Source organism: Oenanthe melanoleuca, chromosome 12, assembly GCF_029582105.1.
Source record: "Oenanthe melanoleuca isolate GR-GAL-2019-014 chromosome 12, OMel1.0, whole genome shotgun sequence".
NCBI classification, from domain to species: Eukaryota; Metazoa; Chordata; class Aves; order Passeriformes; family Muscicapidae; genus Oenanthe; species Oenanthe melanoleuca.
The window spans coordinates 9,578,221-9,603,959 of NC_079346.1; the positions used below are offsets into that span (position 1 = coordinate 9,578,221).

Sequence of the window (25,739 nt, forward strand, 5' to 3'; positions counted from 1 at the left end):
CTTGCTTTCTGTGCTACTTAAACTGTTCTGCAGTTGTGTGCAAGCTGTTTTGTGTCATCACCTTCCATCTCCAGAGCTGGCCTCCTAGCTTGGCTGAGAGATGTGACATCTCTTTGCTGTCATGAAGTTTTCTCAGAGACTGTAAATCACTTCAAGATTTGGGGATAGTAGGTGCTATAGAGGCTGAAAGCATCTCAGTTGATGTCTTGTGGGTTTATCTCTGAATTTATCTGGGGTCTTTCATTCCCTCTGTCTCCTCCTACTCCCATGCCCTTGGTTAGTTAATGATATTACCCTTTTTTATATTTCATAGACCTCAAGAATGTTTGTTTCCTTCTTTATTTCAGTCTGAAGAGGCATGTGGCTGCTATCAACAAACTAGCTGATAAGGGCATGTTTTTCTGGGATTATGGCAATGCTTTTCTCTTGGAAGCTCAGAGAGCTGGTGAGTAGATCCTGGAGTTGTAGGTGGAAATGAAGACAATCCTGCATGCATCTTCCCAGCTGTGTTTGTAAAGCAGGATAGGGTTGGCCACTGTAATTCTAACTCTTTACTCCTTCTTTCTCTCTTGTTCTTTGAGACCCCTGACCCTCCCTGGCTGAGGTACAACCTTCAGAGGAACTTGTGTGCAGTCTTGTTTTGCATTTTATAGTTTTCCTCCATCAAGTGACTGACTATTCAAATTCTTTTATAGGTGCTGATGTTATAAAAAAAGGAGCAAATAAAACAGAATTTCGATATCCTTCCTATGTTCAGCACATCATGGGGTATGTTGGGCAGAGTTGGGAATATGGTGTCAAGCACTTTGTGACTCCAGAGGGAGAGTATTACAGAGATTAGTGCAGATTGACAGTGATCTGCAATGATAAATGATCTAAAGGAGGCAACAGCAGTAGGAAAATTGCTCTCACAGGTGTTGTGCCAGAGTTGGTGTAGGCTAGCCATTGTCAAATCAACACTTCACTCCTTTACATGAATAGCTGCATTTTGTCTTTGCATGAATTTTCCTTACACAGCTCTGCTCAAGAAGAGCCAGGTCACAGCCTCAAACTGTGACTAGAGGCAGCTTCACTTCTAGGTGTTAAAAGCTGAGAGCTTGTCTCTTCAGAGCAGTAGGGATCAGCTCCAAATCATGCAAGATTTGTATCTGCCCTGAAGTTAAAAGTGTGATGGAAACAGGACACTCTTCTGCCCGTGTCACCAGCTGTGCCCACGCTGCAGATGCTGCTTGTAGAAACAGCTGAGCTCAGGAGATTGGCTGAGGGACTGGATTTACAACTTGTTTTTCCTCTGACTCATGCTTAGCTTGCCTGTGCCATGTGAATAAGAGCCTGAAGATAGAGTAAGGCCCCAGCCTGATTAGATCTTTTCTTCCGGCCCTCAAGTGAAGCGTGTCCCACTATTGCACACAAACAATGTGGGCAGCAAATGAGTCTGGGCTCAGGCACTCATCAGAACCTGCACTTGTCTGACAGTGCAGATGCACCCAGGGTTAGCCTGGGTTGAGGACACCAAGACCAGGCAGCAGGGAGAGTATATTTGATGAAACAGAAAAAAAGCTGCAATTCATCTGATGGTGCACTTGATTGAACTGCCCAACATGCCTATGAAAATTCTGGCCTGACTATGATTTTATATACCAGTGGATGGCTGCATGAAACAGCACTGTTTAATTTCTCAATTAATGGTCCTTGATGCTTCTGTTTAGATTAGTGCACTGAAAATGTTTCAAATTCTTCCGTCTCCAGCTAATGAAAGAAAAGCACTGCTAGCAGCCAGGATAAATAAGGAAAGAATTTCAACTATCTCTTAATGAAACATGTTCTCTTCCCAGGGACATTTTTTCCCTGGGATTTGGGCCATTCCGCTGGGTTTGTACCTCAGGTGACCCACAGGACCTGGCTGCCACTGACTGCATTGCCATGTCAGTGCTGGAGGACTCCATACGCCAGGGAGGTAAGGCTCCATCTCTGGAGAGAAAAGGAAACCCAGAGTTGAAATGTGTGCTAGCTTTTGGCTGAAAACATGGAAAGCAGGCTCTTCCAGGCTCCCTGTAGGCAGGAAGTCTTGCTGCTGTCTAAACTCCTGGCAGGGAGTGTAGCTGTAGGTAAAACATAAAGCACCATGGATGTTTGGCTAAGAGTCTTTCTTTTTGTTTGTTACAGGTGGTTTTAAACTTTGCCACCTTGAAACTTTAAGGCAATCAGTATCTTTCACCATCAGGTCTCCAAGAGTAATTTAAGGAGTCAAATTGCTTGGCCCCTGACTCACAGGCAAATGAGGCATGAAAATCTAGGGAGGCTTTCAAGAGGTTAGCAAGGAGATCGGTGGCAGGAAACCCAGGTTTCCTGGGTGTGGTGCTCCATCCAGTGTCATTTTTCTGTGATTACAATTCTGAGATCTTTTTTGTCATTTGGTAATCAATTGACAGGTGTTTCTACTGACTGGAGGAACCAGTTTGGAGCACCTGAATGGGTCTGTATGCTACTCTAGGATCTAGGAGTTGCACTCCTTCATATCCCTGAGACTGGGCTATTACTGATATCCCCTGCTTGTGAACAGGAACTGAGACAAGGCCAATTTTGTGTCAGCAAACATTGATCCTGCTCTTCCAGGATGGAGAGGAAGGCCCTATTCCTTTCCCTTTCTTTGTCTACCTTTGCAGTTAGCAGGCAGCAGGCTCAAAGGCTTGCCCCTGTCCCCAGCCACTGCAGTCCTCAGCTCTTCTGTTCTGAGCACCAAACTTTCCAGAATCAACAAAAGAATCTTTTAATTCTGCCAGATCAAAAGGAAATGGATCAGAAATACAAATCATATTTTGAGATTGAGAGCATAATAATTTTTTTTCCCCTGGTAATACTGAGATATTTGTTGCTTTTTTCATGAAAGACATCAAAATACAAATAGGAGTGTGAAAATTTTGAATGCTCTCATGTTTGTCCTGGAACAATAAGCACTGGGAGAATCCTGGGTGGTATTTCTGAAAAAGATATACCATGTTCAGGAATAAAACTACTCTTTTCTTCCAGTGAGGTAAGCCTGGTGTGCAGCCTCCTTTTCCTCCCAAGAGGTGAATTATTGGTACAGTAGGTCTGACCTTGCAAGGTCCTTTGTTCTGTCTATTCTCCTGATCTTTCCTTAGGAGAAATTTTCAACAAATAGCAGTGGAGCATGAGCTGTGTTTAATGTAATAACCCAGAAGTGCCTACTCTGTTCTGTGGGTACTGAAACTTCCATGTTTTTAAGCCTGGTCCCTTGGCTTTATTGAAGGGAGGGCAAAATCCATTATTGTAGTGCTGGATCTGTCTTCAGAAACCTGCAGTAATTTTTCTGCCATGCACTGCAGCTTCCAGAAACCTTCTCCCAGGACTGAACCACTGTATGACCTTTGGATGGTTTGCATTGCAAGACTAGGAAATCAGTTTCTGTGTGTACAGGAGTGTGTGGGTGTTTATATGGATATAATGTAAAGCTGGGCAGACAAGCCTCTTGCACAAACAAAAAGCATTGAACTATTGCTTGTATATTCTTAATTTAAATAATTAAAAAAAAGCATATAAAAAATCCCAACAGGTGAAAACAGGTTTAAGGGCAAGGCTATTCTTCCATTTGTTGTTAAATTTGACAGGACAATGGGAATTTGATTTGAAGAGAAAGATAAACAGACTTTGATCAGAAAATAAACAGCCATTCATGCATACATATTCTTGTATAATCCACTTGCAGTCCACTTTCCATGAGGCCTGGGTTTGGACCAAACTTTAGGGTCTGGATAGCCTCACACATGTACATATCTGGAATCTGAGTCTACCTTTGAAATTTATGAAAGACTCTGTTCTTAAAACTGAGTGTAAACTCCATAGAGCTGAACTCTGTTGTATTTCAAGTCTAAACTTTTGACTTGGCCTTGTTAACCATTCTTCTTCTTTTGTGGAGATGAATTTCCTTCAGAGTTTGTGAGATTTATGTAGTTTTATTATCTGCTTCTACTTTTAAGCTACCTGAGCTTTTAAGAGGGCATGAGAGATGCAGCAGTGATGATTGGGATGTCACTTGGATTTAGGATCTCTGTGGTAGTTTGAAGGCTGAGCTGATGCATAACAATGCAAATCTCTCTAAGGGAGCCAGTCTCTGTGCTCCTTGGGACAATTTCTCTGGATACACAATGCTTTTCAGTACATTTTAAACCCTGTGTATGTACAAGGGGCTGTGAAATACCAGAAGCAACACAGTTGCTTGCCTGACCTCAAAACACATTCCTATTGGGATGGGAAGAGTTTAGCAAATGAGATACATGGAGTTACTCTAAAGTTAAAGTCCTTCTGGAAAAAAAGGGTGAGATTTTTTTTCAATTGCAGGAAATAAGACTAAACAGAAGGGAGTATTCCTTACTTCCCCAGGGATAACTGATGAAATCCAACTGTTTGTTGGAGCTGGCTGGAAGGGACAGATGTGCTGTGTTGAGATAGGTCCTTGCAGCCAGTATTCTCATCTGGCTTCTCTTTGGATGTGTTCTGTAGATCTTTTCTTCTGTAAGACCTTTTCTGTTAGTCTGTGCCTTGTGAAGTATAAAATATGGCAATTGTTCTCTGATACAGCTTATAAAAGTGATAGAAAGGAACACACTCTCTCTTTTTTTGTTTGTTTGTTTTTTGTTTTGTTTTGTTGTTTTTTTAGAGATATTCCAACAAACTCCCATCACATATCTATAGTAACCTAAGTGAACACTACCCATTACCTTCAAGAGGCTGCTTCCTTAAAGCTTCTGAGTGGCAGCACAATCCTATTAGGACAGCACCAGCAGCTGTTTCATCTTTCACTGCCTGCAAAGTGAAGTGCTGACATGTTAATCCTCATTGCAGAGTTTAGAAGCTATCACTTGAAGCCAGCCCCTCAAGCACTGACAGGTCTTTTTAGGATCATTAAAGCTCTTGGTATGGAAGGCCTGTCTCTGCAGGAATGAGCATATTTTTCATTTCCCTGAAACAAAGTGTTTAACACAGGTTCAATGTGAGCTTCTTACATCTTCCTCTTCCTTTTTCCCAGTTTTACCCTGCATAACTGCTGTCATTCTGCCTAGTGCAGAAGCAGTAGAGCAAACATTCTTCTCAGGGACCATTTCAAGTTAGCAGTGTGCAGTTTCTCCAGCTTGACTTTGAAACATAAGTTATCTGTATGTTATAATTTGCCATGTAGAGGGGTGAGAGCTGGAAAGAAACAGAAAATTCTGTCTTGGCATCTGCAGAGATGGTTGATTTGAATCTCCAGTGCATGGGCAGGTCACTGTGGCTCAGCTGAGCCCTGGTAGCTGAGTGTGACTCTCAGGGCAAGGTAATGTGACATAGCTTAGCCCACAGAGACAAGAGCTTACAACAGCAACTTCTTCAGCCTCTGTGACCCCTCTGAGCTGTAAAACCCCCTAAATGAGGAAAGTAAAATAACATTTCTGTCCCATTCCTTAACGCTCTCCCTTTTGTGACTCACTCACTACTGATGGTGCTGTGCCTTTAGAGGCAGCTGGTTGTGCTGAGGTCACCTTGTATCTGAATTATATGTGCCATATTTCACTGTCTTTCATTTGAAATATCTTTATTCCTTTTTATTTTTGCTGATTGAGATGGAATGAGACATACAAAATAAAAGAGAAGCTGGAGAATACTGACCTATTATATATAATTGTCTTCTTAGGTAACATATACATCTAAACAAGGTATAGGGTGGATTCATACATAAAGTAACTACTGCATAATAAATTTTCTTGTCCAGATTTTGTTTTATAGAAACATGAGGCAACAAATCTCTTTGTTGGATAAACGACCTTAGTTTTATCTTGGTACAAAAACATCCAAGGACCATGTTATACAGAATAACTGCTGTGCTGTAAATCTGTATCCCAGATATGGTGTCCATTGGTGTAACTTATCCTCAAATGTGTGTTGTGAGCTGCTTTTGAGAATTTCTGCTGGCTGCCTCAAAGGAGTTATTCACTCACACAAAGCTGGATGGCAGTACCCAATGTCATGGAGTTTGATGAAAAGACTAATTTAGCAAAGATTAGGCATAGACTGGCATTTAGAAAGCAGTGAAACAGGTGATCAAAAATGGGCAGTACATGTAAACCATATTTCAAGGATTAATTTAGTTTGCTGAAGATCCAAATGTGAGTTACCATTCCAGCTGTCCCCTGAGTGGCATCTTGTACCTTTCTCTAAATATATGATGCAGTAACTGCATCAGCTGCACAGAGGACTTTATCCAGCATTTCCTATATGCGTGCCTGTATCTGAGAGCAGAATGTGACTCCCTAGTGCTGCCAGATGAATTCAAGTAAATTTAGAACACACTGCATTGATTTTCAAGCTGTTTTTCTCCTTGTTTTCCCTTGCAAGTGAGCACATCTGTGAAGCAGCAGTACCATGACAACATCCGCTGGATTCGGGAAGCCGGCAGGCACAGCTTGGTGAGTGCACACCTCCTGCAGCACGTGGGGCTGCTCCTGCTCCTCAGCGCAGCTCTTGGAGCCAGGGCTGAAAAGCAGGAGTGCATGGGAATGGAGATGTAGTCTCTAGCTCTTGGGGTTGACAATTGAAACCCTCCTCTTCACAGCAGGATTTTAGGTTGAGCTGAAGCAGCTCTTTCCCTTCACTTCCTCATCTGGAAATGTTAAAATAATCCAGCAATATCTACTCCTGTATCTGGAGTGAAACATATCTGTGATTCACCCTCCACCTCAGCTGTAACCACTTTTCTTCCACAGTGCTATCCAAAATATTCCTCTTGGCATTGCTGTGGACCAAGCTCCTCACACATGCAGCTCCCAGACCTTTTCCCAAACAGGTGACAGGCTGAAGAGCTGTCCTCCTCCTGCACTGTGGGAAGAGGACACCAGTGCATCATCCTTAGTTTTCCTTTTTGGTCAGGCTCTCCCTGTGAAGCCAACAAGGGATGCTGTACAGCTCCTATGTGCTCAGCTAATCTGGAAGCACAGCAGAGCTGTGCAGGACAGATGTTCTTTGCCACATTTCTCTTCCAGCCCACCATCACCAGGTCCAAACCTCTGCTTCTCAGCTGTTGGTAAGGGATTTGTTGATAGGGGGATTATAGCCTAGCAATCAGGTTGAGTTAGAAAGTGGAATTTACTGGACAGTAGCAGCTGAGCACAGAAATACATCTCATGGATTGTGTGAGTGGAGATAAAACTAAGTTCAAAGAGGGATTTTAATTTTTTTTTTTTTTTCTGGAAGCTGGATGTTGGTGAAGAAATAATCTGCACTTTATTCTTTAGAAGGAAAGGGTTACTCCTTTGGCTCCATTCATCTGGGACCTGAAGATAAGCCAGTTGCAGAGAACCTTATCCCTCTGTCATTTTTCTTTTCCAGGTCGTTGGCTCTCAAGCCAGAATCTTATATTCTGATCAGAAGGGACGTGTGTCTATAGCTGTGGCTATTAATAGAGCCATTTCTGAAGGGAAGATTAAGGTTTGTCTCTTTGTCTTGATATGCTCTGGTAATTGTGTTTCGTATCTGAGACTGGGGTGGCAGGTGGGGAAGGAGAAAGATTCAAGCAGTGAGAGCAGAAGTGCCTCTCCTTTATTTACATGTAGCCAGGTTGTGTTAGAGCTCAGTCCTCTCTGCCTGCACCAGTATTGTGCTCTGTCACAGGAGAGAGGTGGGTTTAGAAACTCCCTGAAATTTTGTTTCGTGATGAGACTGCCTCATTTTCTGTCTGGGCACCTACAAGCACAATACATCATTCTGTGATTTGCTGAGAGCACAAAGCAGGGACTGTAACTCCTTATAGGGCACCCAGTATTAAGACTTAAGACAGAAGTGAGCAGAGAAAGGTTCTCAGCAGCAGTGTCAATCTGTGCAGGACTCCACTGTCCTGTGCTTGGCTTTTTCCAGGCTCCAGTAGTGCTCAGCAGAGACCACCACGATGTGAGTGGGACTGACAGCCCTTTCAGAGAAACATCCAACATCTACGATGGATCAGCCTTCTGTGCAGGTCAGTGAACAGCTGAGCCTTGTCTGCCTGGGCCAGCAAGGAAATGGCTTTAAAACAGAAACAGCCTTTTTTATGCAACATTTTTTACATGTTTTTGTTTAAAAAACACCCTTTAATCCCAATTAATCAGATTTCCTGAGAAGCTTTGTGGGATTTAACAGTGATACAGACATGAATGTGGAGCTGGTTACATAGGAGAGGTCCTGAGCACTGCTGGAAATTCCATGAAAATGTACCAGATGTATCTGAATGCCAATGGAGAAAAATCTCAGAGGGTTGTATTTTCTGTTTGATTTTAATTTTGAATCTCACTTATTCAAACAGGTGATCTGATCACAGCCATGTTTCCTCAGAATCCACAGGATCAAAATAGTATTTTGTCTAAAGCAGAGAGGTTCACAGCTGTTTTTATTCCATTGCCCGAGGACTCAAGGAAACAGTCTGGAGTTTCTGAAAGAAACTTTTCTGGTCATAAGGGAATATTGATATAAAGGCATAAGAATAAAAATCAGGCCTTGCTGCCCACCTAAAGTGTGACTGTGGGCAAATCAGATTTGCTGTCCAAAAGGAGCCTTTAATTCTGCACACCTGACCTGAGCTAACCAGACTCTGCTTTTCAGTTTGTGAAACCATCTTTTAGAGAAAAAAACCCAAGAAATATCAGGTTGGAGACCTGAAAAAAATGAGTGAAGAGCTAAGCACTTTTTAACCCTAAATCTTCCTCAATTTTCCATCTGTAAAGTGGAAATTAGGGTAATAGCTTTAGCCCAGTGGTGTTTCTGTATGTCATGAACTGACAAGCACAAAGAGGTGTGAGATTGGAGGACCTGCTGCTGTAGAAGGAGAAATTATGATAGAGGAAGCTGAGCATATTGAATTACTTCCATTATGGGAATTCATAATAGGACCAAATTATGGCTCAATTTTAAGGAGAAAAATTCCCTGTTAACTGGATTTCCTGGTGAAATTAGGCTTTTAACTGTGTCCATCAGTCCCACTTCAACACTTTTTGAGCACGTTGGCTAGTTCTAATAGGCCAAATAGATGCCTTGAATAATTTTTGTTTATGACAAGCTGAGAGAACATGGTGCAGCTGCACAGAGAACAGAAATTCAAATTAATGTCTCCATCTTAGCATATAAGTAATCATCAGGCAATGCACTGAGAAGAGGGCAATAGAGACAAGGCTTGCTAAACCCCACTGCTCATCATGCTTTGTGGTTTTCTTTGCATTTTGTGATTTATGTGATCCATTTGCTTTCTTCAGGGGCTTATCTAAAGCCTGTTGGCCACTGATATCACTGGTCTTTAAAACCAGGCCTAAATCTGTTTTACCAGATGAGCCTCTGGAGGCAGTAAAAGAACATCTTAGGTTTTCCTCTCTCCCTTCTACCCTATTTTTTTAACACAACTTTTGAGCTGGTTTGGGTGAAATTTACTCCTCTTTAACACACAGCACATTCCCAGAATGTTTGTCTCATTTTGTTTTGAAGTACCTCAGCCTGATGGGTCATTGCTGCTCTGCAAAGTGGAGCCAATGACCTTTACAAAAGCCAAGTTATTGCATTGTTAGCTCTCTCCTTGTCCAACCTCCACCCTCACCAGGCCAGTGGCTGAGGAGAAAATCTGTACATTAGAGAATATGGTGATTTAATCTCTCCCATTCAATCTCGACAGCACTGTAATTATGATAATTGCGTTATTAAAGTGACATAATGTCAGATAAAAGATGCCATAATGGAGCTCGGGAAAGGGTTTAACACAGATTAGCACTTAAGTAAACTCATTTTTCCATCAGGCACGTAACTGTGCATCTGCAGATGTGACTAGTGGGGATATTGTTGTTTATCTCTTATTTTTCCCATTAAAAATATAGCAAATTATATATTGAATCTTTCCTGAATTAAATCTGGATGTTTTCAGTAAATTTTATTCTTATCCTCTGTGTGCACCTCTTTCTACCACCCTGGGTATATGTTTTAGCACAAATTGCAGTGAATGTACAAAATTCTAGTGAATAATTCAGTGGAAATCATGCATTAATCAAATTATATTTGTTTTTTTAAATTATGTTTCTTTGGGGGTTTTCATAAACAAACGTTCTTAGTGGTTTCAGCAGTTCCTGTTCAGAGAATTGGAGTGGGTAAAACTTTCATCCCAACTTTGTCCCCAAAATGCAACTCCTCAGTTTTGGGCTGGCTTTCTGCACAGGGCTGAAGTAAATCTGCACTTTGATCTGAAAATACTTCAAACTCCTGAGAACAGCAAGGTGTGCAGTGTTCCAGGTGTGCTGCCCATTTTGAATCCATACACATGGATGTGTCCATGTCCTTCCATGGCTGAGGTACCCCAAAGGAGTGCATTTATTTCTCTCCACCCTGAAGAAGTATCTCAGAGCTGAAGTGGTAAGTCCTTCAGCTGCTTGTGCTGGAGCACAAATGCAGGAATCACCAGCATCCCCATAAACCACGGTGTAAAACTGGCATTTGTTTCCTCCAAAGTCAGGGCAGGGAGAGGGAGACAAATCTCAGTTGCCTGCTCCTCCCAAGAGTGAGATGTCCAGTGTGCGTCTGTGAGGGAAGCTGTGAGTAAAAGCTGCCCCAGGGGAGCAGCACACACAAAAATCGGTGGCCCTGAGTGACAGCTGTGCTCTCCTGGCAGACATGGCAGTGCAGAACTTCGTGGGAGACTCGTTCAGAGGAGCCACCTGGGTCGCGCTGCACAACGGGGGCGGAGTGGGCTGGTAAGATCTGTCTGTGCTCTGAATCCTGCTCCTACTGCTGGGCATGTGGGGGGACAGACCTGCTGAACAGGTGTGACATTGCACCGTGTTTAGCTGCCAGTCCTCCCTGCAGAGGCTGGGCTTGCCTGGAACTGCTGGCAGATCTGCTGTGTCTTCCCGCTGAGACTGCACAAGTGCCTTCTGCACGCTTTATTTTCTGTCACAGCCTTGTGAGACAAACAGGAAAAGCAGGATTAATATTTATTTAGCTGGAATCTGCATCACATGTACTTGGGAGAGACTTAAGATTAACGTAGTCTTGACTATAATTACAGCAAATGATTGTTATTAATTTTTGTTGCCTGTTTGAGGAGAATGTATATTAGCACAGAGCCTGGATAACCTGTAGAAACAAAAAGGGAGAAGCAATTTGAGAGTTGATCTGCCTGTGGCATCTTGATTGTGAAAGAGGCCTTGCTTTCTTTGATCATCTTAGAAGGAGACATCTGGAAATTATAGATAGGAGGTAGCTTAGGTCAAAATGCCACATGTTTCTTTAATTACCTGAAAATGTGACCCAGTGCTAATGAAGGCAGAGAGAAGTTTTTCTAGAAAATCCATAAGAACAAACACTGTAATGTAGGAGTGATTGTAGACAGTAGAACAGATCCTGGTGAGTGATTCTGACTTGCACTGGAGTAACTCCATGGAAATCAGTGGGAAGGCTTTAAATTTACTGAGTGCAAATAGATCAGGTGCTCCTTGTGCATGCCTAAGCTTCAAAGGTTGCTCTTTGGGATACTGTGGACAGAGAGAATTTTTGCCACTGAAGGAATATCAGCTTCCTATATGGAATATCTTTATAAAACACTGTCCAGATGTCTGGGTTTCTGTGGCTTTGAACTCTGACAGTAAAGAGCAGCAGAGTATGGTGGAGTAACTGGCCTAGCACAATTACATTTGTTGTCAGCCAGTCTGGTCTTCTCTTTTGGACAGGACAGTAATGACATGAGCTATTAAAAAAGTAGAATTTGTAAGAAATACAGATCTTTGGCTGTTTGTATTCATCCCCAGAGGAGACTAAGAGCAGAACTAGTGAAAGACTTCACACAGTAAAAACACCCTGGGAATTAAATTCCAGGCTGAAAAGAGTTGACAGTGTTAATCAAAAAGAATAATTTTATTTTGAATAGTAATTTCTTAAAATATTCAAACTTCTCAATTGAAAATGTGACTTTGTTTCAAATTTTCAGTTAAAAAACTTAATTCATTCAGTGATGTTCTGCTGTGAGAACTGTCACTATGAAGAAAACTGTGCCTTTCAACAGAAAATGCATCTGTAATAGTGGCATATCTAATAATGGAAAAGTGGAAGGAATTCAGAGAATAGTAGTGTGATGATGGTGAGATCTGGAGCCCTGAGTTCCTTGCTGAGCTCTGTGGTAGGATCCTACTCAACAATTATTGTATGTAAGTAGTAGGAAGGCAATTAACATCACATGAGTAACAGCATTCCATTGAAACTGAGAAAACGTGAGTTCTAGTTTCAGGAAGCAGATCTCAGGTCTGTGAGGCTCTAGTTTATCCTCAATTCCTTGTTTCCTCAGAAGCTCAAGTTACTGCTAGAAAATGCACATTAAGAAACAATTCCTTCCTGGACTGGAAGACTCTCAGCTCCTATCTGATTAATGGACATGTCTGATGTTGTTCTATGTAAATTTTGTAAACTTATATCAACTATAAAACTCAGAGGAGAAAATCCTGCCTCCAGGGATTCCCATTAATCTCTTATATCATGTATTGTATGATATGTCCCTCAGGTATTGCTGATGCTGAGCTCTAATGCCAGATCTCTCACAGATTTACAGCAAGGTTAATCTCCCAGCTGCATCCACCACAATTCACCATATGCCACGGAATGGGAACTCAAGCAGGCCAGATTCTGAAGTCAGACAAGATGTTTTGCTCTACGTGTTTTCCCTGTCCTTTTAAACCAGACTGTTATTTCTCCCAAGAATAATCTGTTCATTTTAACATATTTCTGTTCTTCTTCTGCCAATAAGTCTGCTTCCTGAAAAGTTGGCACTGATGTCTTTAAACATCTCTGCATCTCATACAAAATGAATGACTGTTTTGGAAATGACTGAGGCAGATGTGCATTAAGTGATGGTTAACACTTTTTTAATAAAATGCTTATGCTCTGTCATTTGTCCCAAGAGAATATAAATAGATCCATCTGCCTGCTGCTGTAAGTACACTGTCACCCTCCTGGTCCTGCCTAAATGGCAGCTGTAGTAGCAAACATGAGGAGCTTAACTTTTAAAAACACCCTGAGACAGGTAAATCTCTGGCCCATCAGACCTGTTAACCTCTCTCCACCTGATTTTAGAGACAGTACACAGTGCAGAACTCAGAAGATACAGAGCAAGCCTAATTTTTGGTATCCCTGCTTGGAGCAGATCCTGACTGCCAGCTAGGCATTACAAGAAAGGTGGAGTGGTTTGCTGCAGGTCAGGAAATCAGGCCTTTGCTTGCTAAACACTCTCTTTCTTTTTTCATAAGTATAAAATATCACTGATGGTCTCTTATTCAGAATAATTTCTGTATTCTCATCCTTCTTCTTGCAGTACCAAACAAATTAACTCCTGTAAATTTTGTGGTATTGGTTTGAATTATTTTTATTTCATTCTCTTACATTTTCTTTTAGGGGTGAAGTGATCAATGGGGGATTTGGTCTGGTTTTGGATGGTTCTAAGGAAGCTGAAGAACGAGCTAAGATGATGCTCAGCTGGGACGTTTCCAATGGAGTAAGCAAAACTCATATATGTATACTTTAATATTATTTTTTTTTAATCTGGAGAATCTTGCTTGCACACAAATGAAAACACAGAGTTTTGCTGATGGAAAAGGGGTTTATGATTTCTCTAGCTGTCGACATCCTTACATGCTGGCAGAGAATTTGGCCCCTTGATTTCATAGTTGAAAATGCATTGAAGTGAAATTTTCCTTTTAAAATATTTATCCCACTACAAAAGCAGTGACTGCTTAAATGATTCTGTTATCTAAACCTAGTGCTAGTTTTACAGAGCTGGGATAGAGAGCACAATTATTTTTGGTGAGGGAATTCTGTAAGTTTATAAGGTACCTGGTTCTGCCAGCGTTTATCTGTCCAAGGTTATGCATGGAAAAGTACCACTCTCATAAAAATGAAGCATTACAAAAACAACTTGCAAAATCAGAAGGGAAACTAAAAACTGGCAGAGGGTTGAAAGATTTATTGTCACGAGTTGGGTGCCAGTGTTTGCACAAACATGGTGCAAGGGGGTGTGGCGAGAGAAATGTCTGATTTTGACATTCTGCTGTCTGCAGGTGGCCAGGCGCTGCTGGTCGGGAAATGCCTTTGCTTATGAAACCATCTGCCAAGCCATGAGGGACAATGGCACACTGAGGGTGACCCTCCCTCACAAGGTGGTGGATGAGAACATCTTGGAGCAGCTGTGAAGCGTTAGTGGCACTCCACGTGCAATGCTGCTCTTGCAGATACATTTGAAGCTGCTCCTTGAGATCCTGTTTTGCTCTCTGGCCAAATGATAAAAGCCTTGCAAATGTCTGCTCCATGTGAGTTCATTTTTTCCTCCCTAACTTACTAATGGGGCAAATCTGTTTGTGACAAATCCACCAGGAGCAGTCTTTTCACCAAGATATTTGGAACAATGTTTGCAATAAGAAACTGTTCATGATGGAAAAGGAATGGGAATTTTCTTCCTGAAAATTAAATGGAAAAAAAAATTCGTCAGTAGCAAAAGTCACTTATTCCTGATAATATATAAATTAATGTGTGTACAAAAGTAATTCTTAGCTGTCCTGTCTCATGCTAAGCATGGCCCTTTCTCAGCACACAGGCTTCATTCTGACACAAACACAGTGGCAGCAGTCCCTTCCCCCTGTGGACTTGCTCTGGAATGTCACTCCATCTCCTGGCACTGCATCCGTTACCTCTTGGAATGGAAAGGGTGTCACACACATAAACCTGCCTGTGCTGCTGCAGAGGGGCTGTGATGAGCTGCAGTCTCAGGACAGCACACAGTCCTCAGCACTGTGAAACTCTACCCCTGCTAGAGCCCATGGTACCCACAGGTGAGCACTGCAGCTCTGCTTTGCCTTGCTGCTAAGAAAAAGGAAATGTTTATTTTGAATCACAAATGAGTTCTTTACTCTGTTCACGTACTGTGTCTGCCTCCAGATGAACAGTGAGAATCTGGCATCTGCTTGAAACTGAGCCTTCTGTGAAGTGCAATCTGCAGTTGATAGGAACTGCTTTACATTATGGAAAAAACCTGCCCACATTGCCAATTCATATGATTGAGATGGGAGTAGTTGTCAGGCAGATCTGACAGCCTTTGCTTCAACATATGTTATGCATTACCTTATTAATAATCACAGTGGAATAGGTCCAAAGCTAGGGTTGGTATTGTGTGAAACCACTCTAAATCTGCTTAGCCCAAAACCACTGGTGGTTCTTGCTTTGTAAAGAGGAGCAACCAGAAAATACACTGGCTTTTCTTGTACCAAAGAATGTAGAGCTGTTCCATAGCCTCCTCTTAATTCTGAGTTGAAAATACATCACAGACAAGATGTTGAAGAAATATTTATCACAAATTCCTCACCTTTGTATTATTCAGTAAATGGGCACCTGCCAGCATGTTCATCTTTACATCCCAGACACAAAAGGAACCTTATTTTTGTCTTGGTACCTTATTGCCCAGAGGACATGACCTTACCAGTATAGCCACGTTTAATGTCTCTCTGGGAGTTGATAACTCTGGACTACCTGTAGGGACACACAGAACTCATATGTAGGAGTGCTATAAACAGCTACAAGTTGAATTCAGATTATGAAGTCTATTAATGAGGCAGCATGAGTTAAGGCAAAATGGGGTACAGGAGGGCAGTGAACTGGTGAGCAGCTGGCCTTATGTGGGATTATTCACTGGAGTTTATTTCAATGATGTAGTATGTAGTTATATGTATATGGTTAAATCTACTTTGGTCTTTTAACTGCAAATCTCAAGCACTAAACAACTGTGAACTGGCAGAGGTTTAATAGCTTTGGGAGGGCACAGGGAAACACTAACCTGGTGCTGACAGGGATGAAATAGCAGGGGGTTTCCAGCACTCAGAAACCATAAACCACCCGAGTGCAAAGTTCCCTTTCTGTGCCCTGCTGAGCCTTGATTTATGTCCTCTACTTGTTTGCAGAGAATCTGAGACTGTGAATAGGCTATTGTTGTGTGGGGGTGCTGATGTCATTTTTAGGTAGCTGACCTCACTGCTGGACAAAGCCAGTGAAGGGTGAAGAGTTTCAAACCCATCTGTCTGTAGGCATTGCACTGGATCTGATCTGGGCAGGGGGTGGACAAACTGTGAATTTCTGCAGGGCAGTGAAGTCTCAAGATTGCCAGGCTGATCCATCCTTCCTTTGAATTTTAGCACCTTAATGCTCCCTAAAATGCAGCCACTTGTCCTGACAACCTCGTGCATGGCTGCAGACAGAGGCAAGAGCTTGGTGACAGGTTTTACATCCTTCAACCAGGAATGCACCTTTGTGTCAAGCAATAAACTCGGGTGCAGACCTATCTTTTCCCAGGAACATGAAGGAAGGTACTGCAAAGACCTCCCCAGGGAGAATGGGATGGCTGGGGCCACCAAGGACAGGGAACACATACACCCAAAGGAGCTCCGGGTGGACCCACAGCTCCACTTTCCCTGGAGCTGAGAGTGCCTGGCCAGAGTTCACACCCTGGCTGTAGGAGGTTGGATGCTCAGAAAAGAGGAATAATCTGAGCAGGAGAAGGATCACAGCACCATCTGCTGGGACTGCTTGCCAGTTCCACAGCAGCAGGGAACTGCTAAATTTCCATAGCAAATTTTAGGATAATTTTACCTTTTCCCTAAAGTGTTGGAGAGCCATAAAGCAGCTGAACATTCTCCCAGAGATAGCTTTGCCCAAGAATAAATAAATTTTAAAATGCATTAGCTGAATTTGTAAGATTTTTTTTCTCTTTTTTTTTTTGGTGTTGGGCTACCTTGGCTGATGCTGTGCCATGGCCATGCTTGAACAGTGACTTTGCATTGCCCAGGGTTGGCCCATAGGGTTGTTTCCATATTTCCACTCATAGTACACAGGGCGTTTTGCCGAAGTATTTCTCTCTCTCAGCTCTCTGAGCATGGCTGCACCCTCAGCATTGCTCCTGTACAGCACATCCAGTGGCACTATCCTCCCACTCCACTTGTGAGGTGGGGTGCTGTGCTCAGTTCTGGGCTCCCCAGTGTGAGAAAGACAAGGAGCTGGTGGAGAGGGTTCAGTGAAGGGCCACAAAGGTGATTTGGGGTCTGGAACATCTCTCTGAGGAGAGACTGGGGGAGCTGGGCTTGTTTATTCTAGAGAAGAGAGAGGGGAGCCCTTGAGTGCATGTAAGTATCTGTTAATCAAGAGGATGGTCAAAGTCTTCTCGGTAGTGCCCAGCAACAAGACGAGGAGCAATGGCCATAAACTAAAACACCTCCACATGAGGAAGGATTTCTTTACATTGAGGGTGGCTGAGCACTGAACAGCTGCCCAGGGAGGGTGGGAGTCTCTCTGGAGCCATTCAAACCCCAGCTGGACGCGCTCCTGTGTCACCTGCTCGGCCGGTGTGACCCTGCTTAGGCAGAGGGGTCAGACTGTGTTACAGCCAGAGGTCACTTCCAGCCTCAGTTCTTCTGGGACTCTTCCTGGCCATTAGCAGGGACATCAGCACCATGCCCAGGACCTGAGGTGACTCCATCGGTGCCACGCTGGATGTCGCACGAGCCGCTCCCCGCTTGCCATTCCCTGTCCCGGGGCAGCCCCGCTCCGTCCCGTCCGCCGCTCCGCTCTCCGGGTTTCCCCGGCGCCGCTCGCGCCGCGCCCGCTCCGCGGTTCCGCGCTCCGCGTTTCCGCTGCGGCCCGCGCCGGCCCCGCCCCGCGGCTCCGGTTTCAGGCGCTGCTACAGGGACCCCCAAGATGGAAACGCAGGGGCTGCCGGCCGCGGAGGCGGCCCGGGCCCGGCCCGCCGCGCAACATGGCGGCCCCGCCGCGCCGCCGCCGCCCGGCTGGGACCCGCCGCCCGCCGCCGCAGCCCCCTCCCCCGCCGGCAGCACCGTCGCGCCGGGCCTCTACGTGAGCTTCCCGGTGCTGCTGGTGGAGGAAAAGCCGGAGCCCGGCGCCAGCCCGGCGCCCAGCGCGCCGCCGGCGGGGCCCGCGCCCGACAGCGATGGGCTCCTGCTCGTTTTCAACGTGGTGCGCGGCGCGGCCGAGCCCGGCGCGGGCGGCGGCGAAGCAGGGCGAGCCCAGCCCGGCCCGCCGCCCGCCGAGCCGCCGGAGGAGGCCCCCGGCTCGGCCCCGCCGCCGCCGCCGCCTCCTCCCCCGCCGCCAGCAGCGCTGCCCCCCGCGGGCGGCGATGGCGGCGGGGCGGAGGACGGCGCCTTCTCGGGGACCATCACCATCAACAACCAGAGCCTGCTGGTGCGCATCGAGAACGGCGTCCTGACGCTGGGGCCCGGCGCCGAGCAGCCCGCGGGCCCCGCGCCGCCCGCCGCCGCCAGCCCCGCCGAGCCGCCGGGCGGGCCGCGCCCGCGCTCGCCGCCGGCCTTCCCGTGCCCGGAGCCGCGCTGCGGGGAGGCCTTTCCCCGCAAGCAGCAGCTGCGGCTGCACCGCCTCTCGGCGCACGGCGGCGGCGAGGACGGGCGGGGCGCGGCGGCGCGGCCCTTCGGCTGCCCCGTGCCGGGCTGCGCCTGGTCCTTCGCCACGGCCTACAAGCTGCGGCGGCACCTGCACTCGCACGACAAGCTGCGGCCGTTCGCCTGCGCGGCGCCGGGCTGCGCCAAGCGCTTCACCACCGTGTACAACCTGCGGGCGCACAGCCGCGCCCACGAGCAGGAGGCGGCGCACAAGTGCGAGGCGTGCGGGCAGCGCTTCCCCAGCGCCGCCCGCCTCGCCGCCCACCGCCGCCGCAGCCACCTGGAGCCCGAGCGGCCCTACCGCTGCGACTTCCCCGGTAAGCCGCCTCTGGGGCTGGGCTCCCTTCCCTCCCCTTCCAGGAACTGCCATCCCTGCCCTGGCGCCGTGCGGCGCTCCGCTCGCTTCTTTTGCTGCCCCGCTTCTCCTTCTCCTCCGTGGTACCCCGGAGTGTCAAAGAAGGTTCTCCTTCAGGCCACCTTAGTTACCAAGAGGGAAAGTTTGGGAGCTGGAGGATGCTGTGCCTTTCCTCCTGCGACTTTGTGCTGGTGCAGTGAAACACCACAAGACACGGCGTCAGCGTTCAGTGGCTGCGCCTTAACCCGGGCTATACGTGATTGCCCACCTTGGCAAAACAGTTGCAATTCCTGGGAATAATGTTTAGGATTTCACTCTTCGGTTTTTTCCCTTTCCCTCCTATGTAATATCCTGAGAAACGATCATGAAAGTACCTCGCTAAAAGCTGGGAGGGAGATAAGAGTGCGGTTTTCTTGACTGAGTTTTGTCAAGCAGATGTGCTGTTTCCCTTTTCTCCCCAGGCTGTGAGCGAACGTTTATCACAGTGAGTGCATTATTCTCCCACAACCGAGCCCATTTCAGAGAGCAAGAGCAGTTCTCCTGCTCATTCCCTGGCTGTAACAAGCAGTATGACAAGGCCTGCCGACTGAAAATCCACATGAGGAGTCACACAGGTATTCACAGGGATGATTTGTACAGGGGGAGGTACATGGAGCATAGTATGTGGAAAGTGAACCTCAGTGTGCTGGAGAAACTGAAAGTCAGGAAGGGTGACATTAGTTATTTGGAGCCAGTGAAAGCAGTTGATTCTTGGCCTTCTGGGGGTAGGACCCACTGAATCGAGTTGTCATATGCAAAGTAGTTAAGGACATGCAAAGCTGTGGCTTTTGTCATTGTGTATTCTGTCCAGAAAAAACTGTCCCAGCTCTATTCCCAAGTTTATAGATGTTCAAAATGTTTTTACTCTTGATAAAAACCTAACTCTCAGAACATGTGGAATGTATGTACCAAGGTTTGGACCAGCAAGAAGATAAATTTCAGCTCTGGGAAGCATGCCTGTCTTGCAAGAATCACTGCAAAGCTGAAATGCAGCCTTGTCATGTTACAGTGTGTCCTCTACTGTCCTCTCTTTTCCTGGTTTCATGGTTTCACAGTTTGGAGGTTTTTTAAAGTGTCACTTGAAGTTCATAGGTGTGATGGAAACTGATGTCACATACTCCACAGTCTTGTAATCAAGACACAGTGACAGATCATGAAAATAGGAAAAAAACAGTTGAGTTGTGTTTCTGTTTTGAGTAATGCTGTTACTGGCTATTGAAGCACCTTCAAGATATGAGGTGGATTAATAAATACCTGTGCTCTCTGATGCAATAGCATGGAGTTAAAGAAAACCCAGATTGTAGGAGGGATAAAGGACATGATAGTACTCTGCAGTGCATTGCAGGAGGGGCTGATTGTCTTAAATTAATTCAACTTAAACAAGTTTTAATATTTTCTGGTAGCGGTATGTAGTTATGTATTAGATTATTAATGTAACATTTTTTATTCAAGGTGAAAGACCTTTTATCTGTGACTTTGAAGGCTGTGGCTGGTCTTTTACCAGTATGTCCAAGCTTCTGAGGCATAAAAGGTAAAGGAAACTTTTTCTGATTATACTGTCCTAAGCCACTGGCTGTTAGCTTGTTTCTGTTTCTCTTCCAGTAGCTAAGCAGTTTAATCATGACAATGACAATTTCCTTCCCTTGTAGGAAACACGAAGATGACAGGAGATTCATGTGCCCAGTAGAAGGCTGTGGGAAGTCCTTCACAAGAGCAGAACACTTGAAAGGCCACAGTATAACTCACCTTGGTACAAAACCATTTGAGTGTCCAGTAGAAGGTATTGCTCTAGTCTTGTATGTGTTTCCTGGTAACTGGTGTGTATTTTTGTCTAAAGGTTGTGTGTGCTTGGTACGGGACTGGAACAATTTAGGATGAGTCTTCTAACAGGGTTTGAAGAGGTAAAACTAAACTGAAGACTTGAACAAGTGATCATTCCCAGAGTTAGGAATGACAGAGCAAACTCTGTTCCATACTGCAGCTTGACCACCGTCACCACTTCAGTGGAACTCCAGAAGCAAAGATTTTTGGGTGTGATCTAGATTATTCAGCGTTTTCAAGTAGAGCAGCTCTGCTTGATGATTTTTTTCTCCATTTTATGGTGTTTCCAGCAGTTGACATGAAGAATTTCAGATGCCATAGTGTGAAAAGGTTGTGCTTTACACTGAATGACTTGAGTTTCATGTTGTCAGAAACAGGTTGTTAAACTGTCCTACCCTTTGACAGGTTTACTTTCTTGTGGTTCCTCTGAGTGTATGCACAGGTGCTGCAAATAGCAAGTAGAGGATACTCTGATTTGTTAAAACATTAAATATGACAATTAAATTGAAACGTCATTAAATTTGAAACTTCAAAGCCTTATATATCTTCTTTCAGGCTGTTGTGCAAAATTTTCAGCAAGAAGTAGTCTGTATATTCACTCCAAAAAGCATCTTCAGGATGTGGACTCGTTAAAGACTCGGTGCCCTGTTTCCAGCTGTAATAAACTGTTCACTTCCAAACACAGTATGAAGACACACATGGTCAAGCAGCATAACTTCAGCCCAGGTAAAGGGCTTGTTTCTGGCTATCATAGGATGCAGTGGGAAAATTAAGTGTTCTATTAAGAAAAACGTGTAATTACTGATGTTGAAATCTGAGTTCTGTGGATATGAATGACAGAATCTTTGAGACTGTAGTTGGTTTCACCCTCCTCTAAAATTTTCAGTGGGATCTCTGCGTATCTGCAAGTGGTACTTGAACTTGACCTCTGAAATGGTGAGAATCTGCAGCATTTTTCAGTGAAGCAGAGCTTAATCCCTTTCACTCCTCTACAACCTGTGCATAGCCTGCACTGCCTTAATGTTATTTCTTGGCAAGTGCTTTTGAAACTCACACTTCTTAGTAAAGGAATGAACTTATTTCAGTAGGCTGCTTTTCCTTAAATCTGCTTTCAGGGGAATTGGAAAATGGTTTAGTAGCCTAAGAATATAGAATTTTATAGAATTTTAATCTTCCTTTTCTTTCTGTTGTCTGTGGAAGCTCTGTCTTAAAACCAAACCCTTTTCTTCCAGATCTCCTAACCCAGCTGGAAGCAACCAGCTCCCTCACCCCAAGCAGTGAGCTCACTAGTCCAGGGCAGAGTGATCTCAGCAACATCGACCTCGTGTCCCTGTTTTCCAACGTGTCCAGTAGCAATTCTGGGATTACGACGGACATGGCGCTGGTGAACTCTGGAATCGTCACGATCGATGTTGCTTCGGTGGGCTCGACGCTGGGGGGGAACCTGCCTGTCAGTACCAGTTCCCTGAGCCAGGCAGTTGATCCCCTGATCCTGGTGGCGAGCAGCGACATGCCCCAGAGCCTGGACAGTTCTCTCCTGCTGGGAACCAGTGCAACGGTTCTGCAGCAAAGCACTTTAAATTTGGATGATGTACAGACTGTCAATGCCGAAGCCTTGGGTTCGCTGGCGTCCCTGTCAGTGAGGAATTCCAGTCAGGATGTGCACGGGTTGACATCCAGCAATAATTTAACAATAGACACAGCCACTTTGACTCCTTCCAGCAGCCTCGGCAGCACCAATGTGCCTGAGTTACTGACACCAGTTAAAGCTGAACGGAATTTGTGTCCCAGCTCAGATGTGGTTGGTCAGCAGGAGGGCAGCAAAGTAGTGACACAGTTTGTGTTCTCCAACCCTCCGGGGAGTTACAGTGCACAGAAGGAAGTGGATCTTGGCGCAGTGACTGGCAGCTCATTTTTGGTATGGAGTAACTGTATTCACCCCTAGATGAGACAGCCTGACTTTGGGGATATCCCTGGCTGCTCACACCTGATAGGGAGACCTTTCAGATTTTGCAGATCATGCATTTTGGCTCTCTTTTGATGAAAGATGTAGAACGATGTGTTGAGTAGTGTGCTTTCACAGGTAGGTTCAGTGTGCTAACAAGTTGTAAGAAATACTGACATTCTGGTGGGGACAGTTCAGGAAGGACCTTTAAAAATAAGCAGCTGTCTATCTGAAATGGAATTTGCAAGATCACCCAAGAATAAGTGTTACAAGTGTTACTTGTTGTTTCATTCCAGGGGAAAATCTGGGCTGTAACAGTAACTGCACCCTTTTCATCCCAGCCTCTTTCCTCTTTTAAGTACTTTTCCCTTTCTGCTTCACTGTGTTACTGCAGACTTAACTTTTTATTTATGTTACAAACTAAATGTTTACACTCTCAAAATCTGAGCACTTAAAAATGTGGAGCTAACTTCTTGTGTTAAACTCCCAATGTTAAATAGATAAACAGAATTTATTGAAACTCTAATCAAAGATTGGGGGAAACTAGAATTCAGTATTTGAGGAAGATAACTGCTTTTGAGAACTCACGAGTCTGTGTTCATTGTTTTCTTTGGTTCTTAATTCCAAAAAATCTTGCATCTCTGGGTTTGTTTTTTTTTTTTTTTTTTTTTTTTTTAAACTAGGAGAGCTGTGGGTCTGCAAGAACAGACTACAGAGCCATTCAGCTGGCCAAGAAAAAGAAACAAAAAGGGAATGGCAGCAGCACAGGTGAGAAGCTGTTAATTCTGTTTAAATTTATGAAATAAAAGTATTTAGTAATTTTGGCAGTGCAGTGGGAGCAGGTTTCTGAGTAACATTCTTAAATGTCCTCTCCTGTTTATTGATTGTTAAAATAATTATGCATGTGGTGTACCATCTGTTTCTCAGGATAATCACATTCTGTGGAATATCAGATTCATAGGAAGTTTACAAAGAAAGCTGTGCCCTATGTTTCATGATTATTAACAAGACACTAGCTGTCCATCTCTTTGTCTGCTTCTTATTTTCTTATTAAAACAAAATATGTCACTGTGCTTTCTGCTGTTTATGCTTTTGGTCTTATCTAGAGGGTTCTTTAACTCAGTATAGACAATGGAAATATCAGCTAGATTTTGCTTCTGTGTTTCACTTAGTGTTAAGGAATTTATTTTTTTATTATCTAGATATACTCAAACCCCTCTCTTATACTTTAGCCTTGTAGGGAGTTCTTGTGCAGAGTGAGCTTAGGTCATGATTCCAGATGTGTCCTCTTAGTTTGACTCAAAGCCATTTGATGTAAATAATAACCATTCCTTTGTCAGATCAAATGTGGTCCATGGTTCACTGGACTTGAATGAGCTAAGGTGATTGTGTTTGTCTTTGGGGCTGGAGTGGAATATCATATGTTTATGATCTGTCAATATCATAATTACAGTGTGAGTTTAGTGCTGCCTTGCTGTGTCTTAGAACTTCCTTCTCTGAAAATCAAGGAAATAGTTTTTGAGGCAAGTTGAGAGACTAGTTAGGACTGTTTTGTTTGTGCATTTGTAAAATGCATACATGCATGCATTCTGTCTGGTTCAGCAGATCATCTCATGGAAGGACAAGTGTTTTATGAAGCTAGTTCTGAAGGGCCTTGTGTTACCAAACACATGCATGTATCATCAAACATGACTTTTGGACATTAGTTTAAAAAATAAGATTGCACTTTACATGACTCCTAAGATGACCTCAGAAAATTCCTGTTTCTGTTCCTATTCAATACTCCCAATAGTCCACTTTTCACCAGCTGCTGCCTTAATGGTATGCTGTGCTTCTCAAAGTAGTCTAGAGGGTCTTGTATTTCTGATAGGTTTAACTAGATTGAGTGAATACTGTTGAGGGAAGTTCAGTGTTTAAATATAAGTTATTCAAGCTCTTCATTTATTACAGATTTTAAAAAAAAATCAAACATAAACCTGAAGAACTGACAGGACTGTATTCTTACATTTGTTTTGATTAGGGTTTTGGTTTTCAGCTTGTGATGCAGCAGCTGGTTCATCCTGCTTTAAACTGAAAAAAGCTTAAGGTTGTGATAGTTGTACTTGTGTAGCCTGTTCTACCTAGTAGTCTGTGAAATCTTCCTGTAAATAATGATTTTCTCTATGCTTTTTTTACAGTTTAGAAAAATCATGTGCATGACCTCTTAGGAAATGAGTTGCAAAATGAAAAATAGAAAATGCAATCCTACTTCCTAATTCTTTTCTATAACACCACAAATATGCTGATATTTCTGTGCTACCACAGGGACAGGGCCCTAAGCTTAGCAGTTTGTCATTTTTCAATGGTGTTTATGTAAAAGAGTGGTCTGTCAGCAGCTGGAGTTCACCAGCTGAGTGCTCTCTGGCCTTTTAATGTTGTCAGATGGTGCTTAATTGTGTTACACTGTTGTGGGCATTTGCTGCATGGTATAAACAGCTGCAAAGAGTTGAAAAATACTAGCAGAAAACTGGCAAATTCTTTCTCACCATCTAAGTATTAAAATTGCTTTCTTTTAGGGGCATCTGGCTCTGGTCAGAGGAAAAACAAGGGTGGTAAAGTAAGCCCTACCAACTTTTCTTCATCTACTCCTGGCAGTCGACTGGGTGGTAACATAGTTCTGCCAAATGGAGGGCTGACAATAAGGGACCCTGCCACTGGAGCCCAGTATGTGCAAATTCAGCTTCTTCAGGTAAGAGCTGAGGAGACAAACACATGCTCAGCTTCTCTGTTATCCAGACTTGCATTTTTGGAAGAATTTGAGTGAACTCAGGATGGGGTTTGAGCTCTGCAACATTCTTACATTATTCCACCTCTTACTTAGAGAGTTAATGAGGTGGACATGAAAATGTTCCTGCAAAAAGAAGTTTCAACCTAAACTGTTATTTCTCTTATCTGTTGAAATTAAAGCTTAACATTTTAAAAAAGTAAAAACTTAATAATTGGTGGGGACTGATTAGTGGAGCATGGCAGGTAATGCAGAGAAAGATTCATTTCCTTCTCCTTTATTCCTAACAACTCTGGTCTGGAGAGACCTATGGGCAGAGAGTTCTCC

At 44.2% G+C, this 25,739-nt stretch overlaps 2 protein-coding genes across 2 annotated transcripts in view; both read left to right on the top strand.

The window, feature by feature from the left end:
* The window catches only part of UROC1 (urocanate hydratase 1), a 35,105-nt gene extending 20,768 nt beyond the window's left edge, over nucleotides 1–14,337 (top strand). The window contains exons 12-20 of the mRNA XM_056501373.1: nucleotides 348–445; nucleotides 696–768; nucleotides 1,836–1,957; nucleotides 6,391–6,461; nucleotides 7,381–7,479; nucleotides 7,906–8,005; nucleotides 10,667–10,748; nucleotides 13,435–13,534; nucleotides 14,097–14,337. Coding sequence (XP_056357348.1) covers nucleotides 348–445; nucleotides 696–768; nucleotides 1,836–1,957; nucleotides 6,391–6,461; nucleotides 7,381–7,479; nucleotides 7,906–8,005; nucleotides 10,667–10,748; nucleotides 13,435–13,534; nucleotides 14,097–14,228 — 877 coding nt within the window. The 3' untranslated portion in view covers nucleotides 14,229–14,337. The remainder of the gene's footprint in view (nucleotides 1–347; nucleotides 446–695; nucleotides 769–1,835; nucleotides 1,958–6,390; nucleotides 6,462–7,380; nucleotides 7,480–7,905; nucleotides 8,006–10,666; nucleotides 10,749–13,434; nucleotides 13,535–14,096) is intronic.
* A 2,456-nt stretch (nucleotides 14,338–16,793) lies between these two features.
* Nucleotides 16,794–25,451, top strand: ZXDC (ZXD family zinc finger C). The gene is made up of 8 exons (XM_056501866.1): nucleotides 16,794–18,805; nucleotides 19,305–19,457; nucleotides 20,335–20,413; nucleotides 20,532–20,662; nucleotides 21,259–21,429; nucleotides 21,936–22,621; nucleotides 23,332–23,416; nucleotides 25,204–25,451. Exons 1-8 carry the CDS (start codon nucleotides 17,569–17,571, stop codon nucleotides 25,449–25,451), a joined length of 2,790 nt encoding a protein of 929 aa, XP_056357841.1. The 5' UTR covers nucleotides 16,794–17,568.
* Nucleotides 25,452–25,739: the final 288 nt, after the last annotated feature.

Excerpts from the sequence above, each read along its gene's own strand:
- ZXDC (XM_056501866.1), top strand. The coding sequence starts at position 17,569 with ATGTCGCACGAGCCGCTCCCCGCTTGCCATTCCCTGTCCCGGGGCAGC. Across the intron at positions 19,458-20,334 it reads CCACATGAGGAGTCACACAG|GTGAAAGACCTTTTATCTGT; the intron begins GTATTCACAGGG and ends TTTTTATTCAAG. Across the intron at positions 21,430-21,935 it reads GCAGCATAACTTCAGCCCAG|ATCTCCTAACCCAGCTGGAA; the intron begins GTAAAGGGCTTG and ends CTTTTCTTCCAG.